Here is a 13,606-nt window from a genome sequence, read left to right on the forward strand (position 1 = left end):
TTTGTTCTTGTAAACTCTTAAGTCGCTGGAGACTCGTAAGAAATGTGACAGCGAAACTTATATCTTCAAGCAAAACCTTTAATCTTTCTTGAGCACTTGTCACGTGTCATTCCGTGTCAGCTCCCTCCGGTATAGAGAAAAGTTCCTAAAAAAATAGGTGAACGACCGAAGGCTGCGGGAAAAACGAAAGCTTTAAGTTATACAGCATTATAGTATTTACTTCGGTTTTCGCGAGTCGAATTAGACATAATTAAACCTACTTTTACAGTTTTTTGTATAAACAAGGCTTGTTGTATTAAATTTGAATTCCCAGAAAACTAAACCGACTAAAAAGGGAGAAGGTACTCACAAATGCTTGCTTGATATTTTTTGTGGTCTTCTGTCCCCGGGGCACTGTTCTGGATTGCTGGAGTTAAGACACACGGACACACGCACACGTTGAATAGCAACATTTGCGAAAAACAGTATTTTTTAATTAAATAGCTTTTTTTTACTGTTGCGCGCGCGGTGCTAAAACGTTGACTCAGTTCTTTATAAAGCCGATAGATGGCGTGAATTAGGAAAAAGGGAATTTTACTCGGTTCCCTAACAGTTTAATCTAGAGTTTTTTATCATCTTCATATTAAGGTTAAGACGCTAAGGGCTAGGGTTTCGAATAAGTTTTCAGCTTTAGTGGTCCGACGTCGTTCAACAATACATTTCGCGATATTAAACGGTAAATAAAGCGCAAGGCAGCTGGCAGTAACTGGATGCGTAGAACCGAAGATCGGGTTCAGTGGCGAGCTCTGGGGAAGGCCTATGTCAAGCAGTGGACTGCCGTAGGCTGATGATGATGATGATGATGATGATGATGAAACGGTAACAGTAGTTTTAATTATTATACAGCCTTATTTGGTTTAGCTCCAGGAATTTGGCAGAACAAACGTCCGTGACATTGGTTATAATTAGACCCCAACAAAAAGGGAAAGTGAAAACAACCTAACTAGCACATTAAAGGTATTTTTTACAATATATAGTTAGACATGTTATTCTATAATTGTAGGTGTACAACAAAGGGAAGATCTTCCACCGAGCGGGTGATATTGCTCGGTAGACCAACGGTCCCAATGTTGTTGTTCGGAACTTGTATATATGCAAGCTTATCCTGAAAAATTCGTAAGCTAGATTCAAGTATCTGTCAAATATCTTGCGTTGTATGATGGCTACCGCCACAGTAATAATTAAGCAAAATGCATTTTCCTGGCAAACAAAGCTGCTGATATCACTTTCGGTTCATAAACTATGAGTCCATTTGTATATCCGTTGGTACATAAAATCACAAGCAAGCGAACATACGTGCATATAATTTATTAAATCAGATATAGCTGGTTCGTACTAGTTGACAATTGTTAAAACTATTTAGATTAAAATTATCCATGGATCTTATTATTGTCAAAAGACATAATTTTATGATTTCAACCATCTCCAGTTTTACTGGTAGCTTAGATAACGATAAAGAGAAAAACTGTTGCTGGGCAGACTTAACTGTTGCTCCACATGTTGCAGAACTTGTAAATAAATATACAAGCTCATTTTGTAAGTTATTGTTAGCGCCATTCAGGCTTTTTCTGATTATTTCTCATTTCATGATAGCAATCGCTATAGCGTGATCAGTAATTAGATAATGTTACTTCGCTAGAAACTACTCATAGTTTTCTAGATTTAGAAGAAATACGATAACTTGATGTAATAGAAATTACAAACCATTAGACACAGACAAACCGTAGAAATTATCTAACAAGCGAATTCGAGAGGCTTACTTGTAAGATTATTTTGAATCATAAACTTTACTGAAACAACCCAAATATCCTCTTGCTTAAGGGATTTTAAATGAAGACGCTCTCTTTGCATTTGGCCTAGTTTCTTACTATTTTGCTGATTTTATCTTTGGAGATAATGCTCCGTAATGTATCCGATGAACGAGTAAAATCATATTTTACTCGTTCAGAATCAGGACATCCAAGACCTTTTCATTTGTAAAGATAAAACTCCTTTTCGGGAAATGTATTATCAAACATCCCTTTTTTTGCGTCACTATGGAAATGTCAAACCGTGTTCTGACATTAGCTCTCAATGTTAGATTCGGCAATTTGATTCGTTTAACAACTAAGATTTTTTGTGTTCAAGTAATACGGGGGTTACATAAAATGAAACTAATTTACAATATAAGGAATGCAACAAGATCCTCAAAGGCCAACCATTGAAGTTTCGAATAATCCATTGTCATTGGATGTGGCTCTTGCGAAGCCTGAAAACGAAAGTTTATTTTACGTAGCGAGCTTGAGTTTCCTTAAAAGACGTTTAGAAGAAAAACAAAGAGAACCTGATCCACATTATGAAACTGCAAGTGCTAGTACTGTAAGAAACAATGTCACAAACGAGAATATTAGTGATAAAGAAGAAATTTTAGAGGTTTCAGAAAGTGACCTGAACCCGAAGTTTCCAAGTGATCAAACTTTGTCAATGCATCAAATTCTTCCATTCCCGAAATCCGAAAAAAATAGTTTCTTCGTAAAGTTAAAGAAGTCATTTCAAAGATATTGCCACAGTTCATTTTTTAGTGGGAAATCACATTCCGCAAAGAATAAAGTTCGAACTAAACGCAATTTAAAATCATCTGCTTTCCAAAGAATTAGTAGACCTTTTTTCTCCTCGAGTCTAATGAAAATTAGTGAAGAAACAACCAATGACATTACGTCGAATCCTAGTTCAAGTTGTAGTAAAAGTATCAAAGGTGACCAAAGCAGACTTGTAGAAAATCATACAGAAAAATTATAATTTAATTGCTTGTTTGATTAAATTCAATTGTAATTTCAAAGACTTGAGGTTAGATAACGAACACGTGCAACATGTGCAGCTTGGAAGTGCATCGGGGGTCGGAGGAGGGCGTTCGTCCAGCTCCGGCCCCTGTGAGGAGGCAGTCTCCTCCCGGTGATGGTCTCGAGGGGACCTGGCTGCCGTACCGCGTTCTGACCCCGGACAGAGATCGGACGTCGGGTGTAAGAGTGCAGGGGAGTTGCTTAGTGCGATAGGGTCCTAAAACTCCTTGGGCCCGCGATCTGCTCCCAACATCAGCTGATTGTCAAGTTCCACATACCCCGCGTACCCCCTTAGGCGCGGGGAACTCGTCGGAGGTTCGGCCCCGGCCCAAATAAAAAGAAAGGTTGATAGTGCATTACTTTTCAAGATTTGAAGCCTACAAGGCCGGCCTTGACGCGCCGGCACTCCGCGACTCTCCGTTGTCGCCCCCCGCGCCGGTACCTCGCGACTCGCCGATGTCGCCCCCCACCCCCGCGCCCGCGTCGATCGCGTCCTCCGTAGCGGTAAGCTCCGGCTCCGACTCCGAGTCGGAAATGGAGTACGAGTCCGCCGCGAGTCCCCAACCGGGAACCTCGGAAGGGTTCACCACCGTCGCGCGCGGGAAAAAACGCGACCGCGCCGTGGAACCGTCCGCGGCGCGGAAACAACCAAAGGCCGCGAACGCGTCGCGGCCTAAAGTCGTGGTCTCACCCGACTCCCCTCGCCGCGCAACCCCGTCGCCGCGCCCCGGGCCCGCGCCCGTCCGAAAAGTTCCCGCGCCGCCGCCGGTCATCCTGCGGGAAAAATCTTCTTGGGATCGCGTATCCCTGGCCCTTAAGGCCAACAAGATAAATGTAGTCCATGCGAGGAATATTCCGCATGGAATACAAATCAAAGTAGAGTCATCCGACGACCATAGGTCTTTGACAGCATACCTCCGCAAGGAACGCATAGGTTATCACACCTATGCGCTCCAGGAGGAGCGCGAACTCCGCGTCGTAGTACGCGGAGTCCCAAAAGAGCTCGACGTCGAGCAAATCAAAAATGACCTGGTAGGTCAGTCCTACCCCGTCATAAGCGTGCACCGGATGCACAGCGGGCGCGATAAATTCGCGTATGATATGGTGCTCGTAGCACTAGAAGCCACACCGGAGGGCAAGAAAATTGCCTCATGTCTCCGCACCGTGTGCGGCCTATCGGGGGTCACCGTAGAGGCCCCCTACAAACGCGGCACTCCCGGGCAGTGCCACCGTTGCCAGTTATATGGCCACTCAGCGCGTAACTGCAACGCGCGACCGCGTTGCGTGAAATGTTTAGACGATCACGCGACCACCGATTGCTCGCGGGTAAAGGAGACAGCGACGGAGCCGCCGAGCTGTGTACTCTGCCGCAAGCAGGGACACACGGCCAACTACCGTGGATGCCCCAAGGCTCCACGGAAGCGCCCGGCAAACGCGCCCCCTAAAACCGCTGACCCAAAGACTTCGGCGCCCCGCGCGCCGAAACCGGCTTTCGTACCGGCTCCGGTGCCCACTGCCTCCGCGTGGGCGAAACCGTTGCCGTTCACGAAGGCAGGAACGACACCGGCACCCCAACCGCGGTACGCGCCGCAACCTCTACTCGCGCCGCGCCCCGCCCCCGCGCCCGCGCCCGGTCCCGCGCCTCGCCCCGGCCCCGCGCACTCAAACGATTTTACGATTATTCGCGACTACATCGCCGCGATAAACATTGACCGCATGCGTGCATTCGCCGACGCCATGCGCAGAGCGGTCACGGCCGAAGACCGCCTAAACGCGACGTTCGAATACATCGACGTCATCGAGTCCGTCCAGCGCACGCTGGTTTGATTACCGGTAATCAATGGCGTGCAACGCGAGATTAAAACCCCATTCTTTGAAGTTAGCATTCTACAATGCTAACGGACTCGCGCGTCAGCGCGACCAGGTTTATGAGTTTCTACGTGACAATCTCATCGACATCCTTCTGGTGCAGGAGACCTTCCTAAAGCCCTCGCGTCGCGACCCCAAAGTCGCGAATTACGTCATGGTTAGGAATGACAGACTCTCCACCCGCAAGGGCGGGACTGTCATTTACTATAGGAGGGCCCTGCACTGCGTCCCTCTCGATACTCCCTCGCTCTTACATATCGAGGCGTCAGTGTGCCGCATCGCGCTGACGGGACACCAGCCGATCGTCATCGCATCCGTATATCTCCCTCCTGACAAACCCCTCCTGAGCAGTGACCTCGAGACACTGCTCGGTATGGGGGACGCGGTCATTCTGGCAGGCGATTTAAATTGCCACCACACTAGGTGGAACTGCCATCGCACGAATGTGAACGGTAGGCGTCTCGACGCGTTCATAGACGACCTCACATTCGAAATATTCAACCCCCCGACCCCCACGTGCTATCCGTACAACGCCGCGCGTCGTCCGAGCACAATAGATCTGGCACTGCTGAGGAACGTAACTCTGCGCTTGCGCTCCATCGAGGCAATGTCAGAACTCGACTCAGACCACCGACCTGTCGTCATGCAGCTCGGTCGCCCCCTCAACCGCGAACCAGATACGAGGACCATGGTGGATTGGAAGAAGCTAGGCACGTGCTTAGCTGACACCGCTCCACCAATCCTCCCTTGCGGCCCGGATTCAACTCCATCCCCCGAGGACACCGTCGAATCCATAAACATCTTCACTGATCACGTCTCGACGGGGATCACAAGATCTTCAAAGCAAGTCGATGTGGAGGATAGCTTCCACCGCATCAGACTTTCCCCCGATCTTAGGGACCTCGTAAGAGTTAGGAACGCGGCAATCCGGGCCTACGATCGATATCCCACGGATTCAAACCGGACTCGGATGCGTCGCTTACAGCGGGAGGTCAAATCCCGCTTGAGCGACGCCCGAAACGAAAACTGGGATAGTTATTTAAAAGAACTCGCGCCCACTCACCAAGCATACTGGCGACTAGCTAGGACCCTCAAGTCCGAAACTATCGTCACTATGCCGCCTCTCGTACGCCCCTCAGGCCAACCACCGGCTTACGATGACGATGACAAGGCAGAGTTGCTGGCCGATGCACTGCAAGAACAGTGCACCACCAGCACTCAACACGCGGACCCCGAACACACCGAGTTCGTCGACAGGGAGGTCGAGCGCAGAGCTTCCCTGCCGCCCTCGGACGCGTTACCCCCCATTACCACTTCCGAGGTTAAGGAGGCGATCGATAGCCTACAACCACGGAAAGCTCCCGGCTCCGACGGCATCCGCAACCGCGCGCTAAAACTGTTACCAGCCCAACTGATAACGATGTTGGCCACGATATTAAATGCTGCTATGACGAACTGCATCTTTCCCGCGGCGTGGAAAGAAGCGGACGTTATCGGCATACACAAGCCGGGCAAACCGAATAACGAAACCGCGAGTTACCGCCCCATCAGTCTCCTCCCGGCGATAGGCAAATTATACGAACGGCTCCTTCGTAAACGCCTCTGGGATTTCGTATCCGCGAATAAAATTCTTATAGACGAGCAGTTTGGATTCCGCGCCAGACACTCGTGCGTCCATCAAGTGCACCGCCTCACGGAGCACATCTTACTAGGGCTGAACAGGCGGAAACCCATTCCGACAGGAGCCCTCTTCTTCGATATAGCGAAGGCGTTCGACAAAGTCTGGCACAACGGTTTGATATACAAACTGTATAACATGGGAGTGCCAGACAGACTCGTGCTCATCATACGAGACTACTTGTCGAACCGTTCGTTCCGATATCGAGTCGAGGGAACGCGTTCCCGGCCCCGTCACGTCACAGCCGGAGTCCCGCAAGGCTCCGCCCTCTCCCCGTTACTATTCAGTTTGTATATCAATGATATACCCCGGTCTCCGGAAACCCATCTGGCGCTCTTCGCCGATGACACCGCCATCTACTACTCGTGTAGGAAGAAGGCGTTGCTTCATCGACGACTTCAGACCGCAGCTACCACCATGGGACAGTGGTTCCGGAAGTGGCGCATCGACATTAACCCCACGAAAAGCACAGCGGTGCTCTTCAAAAGGGGTCGCCCTCCGAACACCACGCTGAGCATCCCCCTCCCGACTAGGCGCGTCAATACCCCCGCCCCCGCCGTTCGCCCAATCACGATGTTCGACCAGCCCATACCGTGGGCCCCGAAGGTCAAATATTTAGGCGTCACCCTCGACAGTAGGATGACATTCCGCCCCCACATCAAGACGGTACGCGATCGTGCCGCCTTCATTCTAGGACGTCTCTACCCGATGATATGTAGGCGAAGTAAAATGTCCCTTAGAAATAAGGTGACACTCTACAAAACTTGCATACGCCCCGTCATGACCTATGCAAGTGTAGTGTTCGCTCACGCGGCCCGCACTCACTTAAAGTCATTCCAAATTATTCAATCCCGTTTTTGCAGGATAGCCGTCGGAGCCCCGTGGTTCGTCAGGAACGTCGACCTCCATGACGACCTGGACTTAGAGTCCATCAGTAAGTATCTGCAGTCGGCGTCCATGCGCCACTTCGATAAAGCGGCACGACACGAGAACCCTCTCATCGTGGCCGCCGGTAACTACATTCCCGATCCTGCGGACAGAATGGAAAGCAGTCGACGTCGCCCAAAACACGTCATCTCGGATCCGCCCGATCCACTAACGGTGCTTTTAGGTAATTCAAGCACCGGTCACCGTTCTCGTCGAACCCGTCGCTTGCGACGAAGGGCTCGACGAGTAAATTAACTCTCAGACACAGCCCACTGAGTTTCTCGCCGGATCTTCTCAGTGGGTCGCGTTTCCGATCCGGTGGTAGATTCTGCGAAGCACGACTCTTGCTAGGGTTCGTGTTAGCAACATCGTCAGGTTTGAGCCCCGTGAGCTCACCTACTAAAGTTAGGGTTACGCTGACATAGCCTCTCAAGGCTATCAGCTTAGGAAGGAAAAAAAAAAAAAAAAAAAGCATTACTTTTAACTAACTACAGACTTAAACGTAGTAGAAGCCATACTTTTTTAGTGTTGTGGTGGCGCGTCTATGATGTAACCTAGGATTTTGAGGGTCGATGCCACTTTGCTCTCGTAAGTGCACCCAACAAAGATGAATTCCACTATTTTTTCTCTCGACGATCGACAGCGACGGATCGGTGAGGAGAAGGAATAGCTTTCCCTTTCTTGTTCCGCCACCATCTTCTGCGAGATAGTGGACTCGCAGAAGTCGAGCATAGCCTTCCAGGACCCGTCGCTGTCGATCGTCGTGGCTACCATATTCTTCTTATGGGCGCGACGAAGGCGTTGCGCTAATCCGCCCAGATCGGTGCTTCATACCGCCATAAACCGCACCACCCTCATGTAAAGGCAGCACACCACCCGTTGGGACCCCGACGTTTGGAAGAAACCGTCTCAACAAGCCGGCCGTCACTATGGAACGAGCAATGAATATGGACATTCAATTTTTTTACTTTTAAATTCCAAGAAAGCATTTTTTATTTTATTTTAAAACTATTGTTTATTCATATTGTTATAGTAAGTTATTTGGGACAGCCAGCATTTTAAACGAAATAAATCGTAGCGAACGGTCATTCCAATTTATCATACGATAATATTATCATGTCTTCTTACACTTGAAATAGTGAATCATGGGAATTATAAATGATGAATGGTTTATTGATGCAGATCCTAAAGCTTTATTAAGCTTTTACATCTGATGGTGCAAACACCGTAGTTAGATTAAATTAATGAAATGGAGGCAATACTTTCGAGTTTCTTCACCTTTCCAAGGTTTCACAAATAGAACGTTCACTTTATATTTTCAGTAAAGCTTTGTGTGATTGTATTCGAAAATATTTACATAGAGGTAAATGTCCTAGCTGCTTTTGCCGACATTGATTCTTTCAACAAAGTCATTCATTACAATTATACATAATGAGCACTGAATTGTTTATTCTATTATTAATTTGAAACTAAAAATATACGGGCCGAACTGAAACCTCTCGAAGTCAATTATAAAAATCGATTCCTAATTTTTGATAATTGTACACATACAAGCCAAACAGGGAATGAAAAATTTTTATTATTTTGAAGCATTTTTAACATTTGTTTTACATATTTATATTAGGGGTTAAAATATGAAATTACCGATATGTACTGAAAACTTAAAATTGGTTTTTTTTTTCCATTTAACATATTTATTTAATCAAAATATCTACCATTATTATCTTTACATTGCTGCCCTCTAATAGGAAGGATTTTTTGAAAGCATTTTGTACTGCCTCCTGGGAAGAAAACTTTTATCCCGTAGAAAATTGTCCAAATCACGAAAAAAATGATAGTCCGTTGGAGCAAGATCTGGCGAATAGGAGGGTGACGAATGATTTCTAATTGCAGTTCCTGTAGAGTGAAAACGGTTTCTCGTGCTGTATGAGGTCTCGCGTTATCATGAGGCAATAATGGTGAAGATCGATTCATGAGTCAGGGCTATTTCACTGCAAGTTTTGTTATCATTGTTCGGAGTTCAGCACAGTAGACATCTGCCGTTATTGCTTGACCAGATTGGAGAAAGCTATAGCGAATTTCACCATGCGGAGACCACCAAACAGTTACCATTTCCTTTCTATGTATAAGCTTTGCTTTAGGACACTGTTACGGCGTTTGACCTGGGGTCAGTCATTGCTTTTTTCGCTTACGGCTATCGTAAAAAATCCACTTTTCATCACATGTCACAATTCGATCCAATACTCATTCATTTCTGTATCGATTCAACAAGGCAACACAAATTTCAACACGAGTTTCTGCAGATCAGTCAAATCATGAGGCACCCGTTTTTCATAAAAAAAATTATTTTATTGATTTGACGCAAATGAGTCAATATTGTTGATCTTTAAAGTAACGTTAAGCCATGCCGATAATTCCTGGGTAGCTTGGCTCGGATCGGCTTCCACCATCTCTTTCGATTCATTGTTATTCACATGTGTGGGCGGTCTTCCACGTGGTTCGTTCTTCACATGAAAATTACCATCACGAAAGCGTTTAAACCAAAATTGCACGGTGCGTTCATTACCAGTCCCCTCTCCAAACGCAACATTGATATTGCGAGCTGTTTCTGCAGCGTTAGTATTCAAAAATCACTCGAATTTTCGAAGTATCCATCTTTAGCTGAACAAAAAAACAACTGAAAGTCGATATCAAATGTTGCACATTTTTTAAAAGAAGAATCTCATAGGTACCAATTGAAAAAAGTTTCACTCAACAATCTCAAACAATGAAGGTTCTATATGAATTTGAAGTACCTATTACAATAAAACGGCCATTTCATACTTTAACCTCTATTATTAGGACACTAACTAGCTTACCGCTCACAGCGTCACCTGCGTACTATAGATGTCGCTATACTAAAGGTAACCTACATTAATCCTAATATTCTAATGCTTATATTCGTCAAAATATATTCAGTGGTTCGGGCATGAAAACCTAATAGTTACGTTCGTATCTATAATGATTTATAAATAAAGAAATATGAATTGCTAAGTTTTTGTTGGCATAGATGTGCTAACGGCTCACCTCTTGGAGAAGAGCCATTGACACTACAAAGTGAACAGCCGCCTACATAGACGTTAGTACAAAACCATGTGAGCACTTTAGTATTCAATATGAATTCCTTGAATGAATATGAGAGAAAACTAGTAAGCCTGGTCACGCTTTGCTGTTCAATGATTAATTTTGTGAAAACCATCAAATCTTTAAACTATTCACGCACCATTTACGTTGATGGTTCTGTGATAAAATCCTTTCCTAAACAGCGTACCTCAACCAAGGAACGCATAGGAGACAAACATTGAACTTTATCTAAATACGTTTTTATTATAAATGAAATATTAAATACCTTACTTACTAATATATTAAATACTTTTTATTGTTTATATTTGTAACTTTCAATACAGCGTCATGTATTAGACACTCCGTATCAATGAGGTAACATATACCGCCATGTGCTAGAAACTTAAAGAGCGTACAGATAATAACAACCACCCTCTCTTAAATTAAGCTAATAAATTGCTAGTAAATAATGGGATTATAAATTGAGGTAAAAAAGAAATCTCCAGTCTCTCAAGTTGGAAAATTCTAACATTTTCAAGAAAAGCCGTTAAAAGCTGATGTTCGCGTTTTTAACGTGATCTACATTGTTGATACTATAGCCATGTTTTGGCTCGACATACTCACTGTGGGACACCCTGTATAACGCGCACGACAGCCTGAGTGGCCAGAAGCTTGACTATTGCTGACATCTATGAGCAACGGAACTACTTATCTTCGGGTGGGCCCTATCTTTGCTTTGATTGTCTACAATGGAAATCAAAAAATCAAAAATATATGTGATAAACTATAAAAAGTGTAAGTGAATTGAATTCGAGAAATTCACTTTCAAACTCTGCTTCTATAACCTTAAAAGCTGCATAAATCAAAGGAATTACAATAAAAGCCACATCTTATTTTAATGTAACCTTAATTTTATTTTCGTATGAACGATCAAGCTTAAGTAATGTAATACAATATTAAGGAATATAAAACTATAATAAAAAGATTTACTACTGAATCATTCACACCATGCTCATGAAGAATATCTACTTAAATTATGGACATCGTAATCATAACATCGAATTTGGTTTTTCGTTTTGTACGCGTTCGTGTGTAGTGTTATAAACTTGTTTATTATTTTCCTAAGCATCAACAAGAACTTTAGATCAATTACTTCATGACAAATCATCTCAGCAAAAATCATTTGGATATCGTAGTATCAACAAACAAGGATCAAGAAATTACAGGCATTTACAGAAAAAAAACAGAAACAGTTTTCAGATGCTATGATACCACAATGACCGTTGATATATCACCGTTGAATGATAACAATATGATAACACAACACAGAAAAAAATAGTAACAGTTTTCAGATGCTATAATAACACAATGACCACTTTTTTTTCCAAATACCACACTCACAAAAACGCAGGAATCAACACAATCTGCAGCTGCACTATGGCCATAATCGATTAATAGATACACAAGGCCAATTAATTTAGAATTCATTGCTCAAAGAAACACAGTCTAGACTGTCTTCTGTTCAAAGAATATTTTCCACGTTTAATATAACATTTAACGAATTGGATGCACTTTTATAATTTTCATACAAACGCACATTTCATGAACCAAATTTGCCAAAGCATTCACACAGTTGACTTTGCGATATTTTTCAAAGCGCACTAAATGTCATCTACTATTTTATCACAGACGTTTGACGAACGTACTTAAAAACTATTTACATAAGTTTATTAACCTAATTAGTATTATGATTAACTAAATTTGTTAAAATTTAATCCTACATTCAATAAACCTACAATCAACAAACTAGGATTAGCTCCTTGTTATGGGCGCTGGAAACTTAAGATATGATTCCGAACTACGCTGCACGCAGCAGTTCTGCCGCAGCTGTGTTGTCGCGGCACTATTGGTCCCCATACAATCTCTATAAGCTTATATGAGATTACATTCCGAGCTAGGCAGCAGTGTCGCGGTAGCAATGTAGCGGCAGGACTGCTACGCGTCAGTGTCGCCCTACCGCCGCGACAGACCAACACATTCACGTAGGTACTCTTGCTGCGGCGGCAGACGCGTCACTGCTGGGCAGTACCTTAGTGACAGCACTGCAGCAACTGCTGCTTGTTGCCGAGTTCGGAATCACACCTTTAGATATGCAAGTCAAATGCAATCGTACCCTGACTCCAAATACCATAAGGATTATCAAAACATCTGACTTCGACCTGGAACCAAAGCCCGAGCCCCTCTGCGCTATTGCTTACAGGAGGCGAAAAATACTTTTTTAAAACACTATTCTAGCATCCAAAATCTTACGAAATTCAATTAAGTTGATGAATTTCGGAAAAGCAAAATACTTTTTTTAAACCAATCGCCAAATTAAACTGTTGTGAAGCAATTCGAATTTTTTTTTAAGCGTTTAGATTTACTTGAAGACCATTATAAATACAGATACTTATTTTTTATTGTAGTTATTTGGTATTTGTGTCTCTAACCAAATGTATTTACAAGAGGAATTTATGATGGCAACTGAGACTCTAACTAAATATAATAAAAACAAAATAGAAATAAAAAATTAAAAATAATTTTCATAAAGACTACCAGTAAAAAACTATGTCAAATAAAATCTTAAAACTATTGTCTAAACTTAAAAGGCAAGAACATGTTCGACTTACTCATTACTAACTTATAATTACGATTTTTTTTAAAATCTAGGCATATGATTTAAAAAAAAAAACTTAATAGAAGAAAACTTTGATACTTAATATGAGGAAACATACTCTCTATTATTTAGGATATTTGAATGCCTTCCTTAGTCAAATGTTCAAGGACGTCTTGGTTTAATTCATGTTCACGGAATTTGTAACCACATGATATCATTTCCTTGGCGACGACCACGTTTTTACGCAAAGAATCCAACCAAATAGTGTAGGAGTAATCCGGCCAGACACCGCCATAGCTTTCGGGTAAATAGTCCGGGCTGATGTGCTTGTGAAGCGATGTGACGTCATTACCGTGGAAATAGATCCTCGATTTCATGACGTCGTTCAAGAATGGCTTAAAAACGCTGTAAGCTTTGTCGAAGATCCAGGAGTGATTGATTATGTGGATCGCGTGTATCTTCGTTGGGTAGCAATTCTGTCGAGAAACATGATATTAGATAAAAATTTAAGAAAAA

At 43.7% G+C, this 13,606-nt stretch overlaps 1 protein-coding gene across 2 annotated transcripts in view; it reads right to left on the bottom strand.

Annotated features, from left to right (window-relative positions):
• Positions 1 to 11,324: 11,324 nt before the first annotated feature.
• LOC101742992 (alpha-tocopherol transfer protein) overlaps positions 11,325 to 13,606 on the bottom strand; it is a 30,224-nt gene continuing 27,942 nt past the window's right edge. For both annotated transcript variants that reach the window (XM_004930854.5, XM_038021835.2), the window contains exon 6: positions 11,325 to 13,566. In XM_004930854.5, coding sequence (XP_004930911.1) covers positions 13,219 to 13,566 — 348 coding nt within the window. In that variant the 3' untranslated portion in view covers positions 11,325 to 13,218. The remainder of the gene's footprint in view (positions 13,567 to 13,606) is intronic.

This window comes from Bombyx mori, chromosome 4 (genome assembly GCF_030269925.1).
Source record: "Bombyx mori chromosome 4, ASM3026992v2".
Taxonomy (NCBI): Eukaryota; Metazoa; Arthropoda; class Insecta; order Lepidoptera; family Bombycidae; genus Bombyx; species Bombyx mori.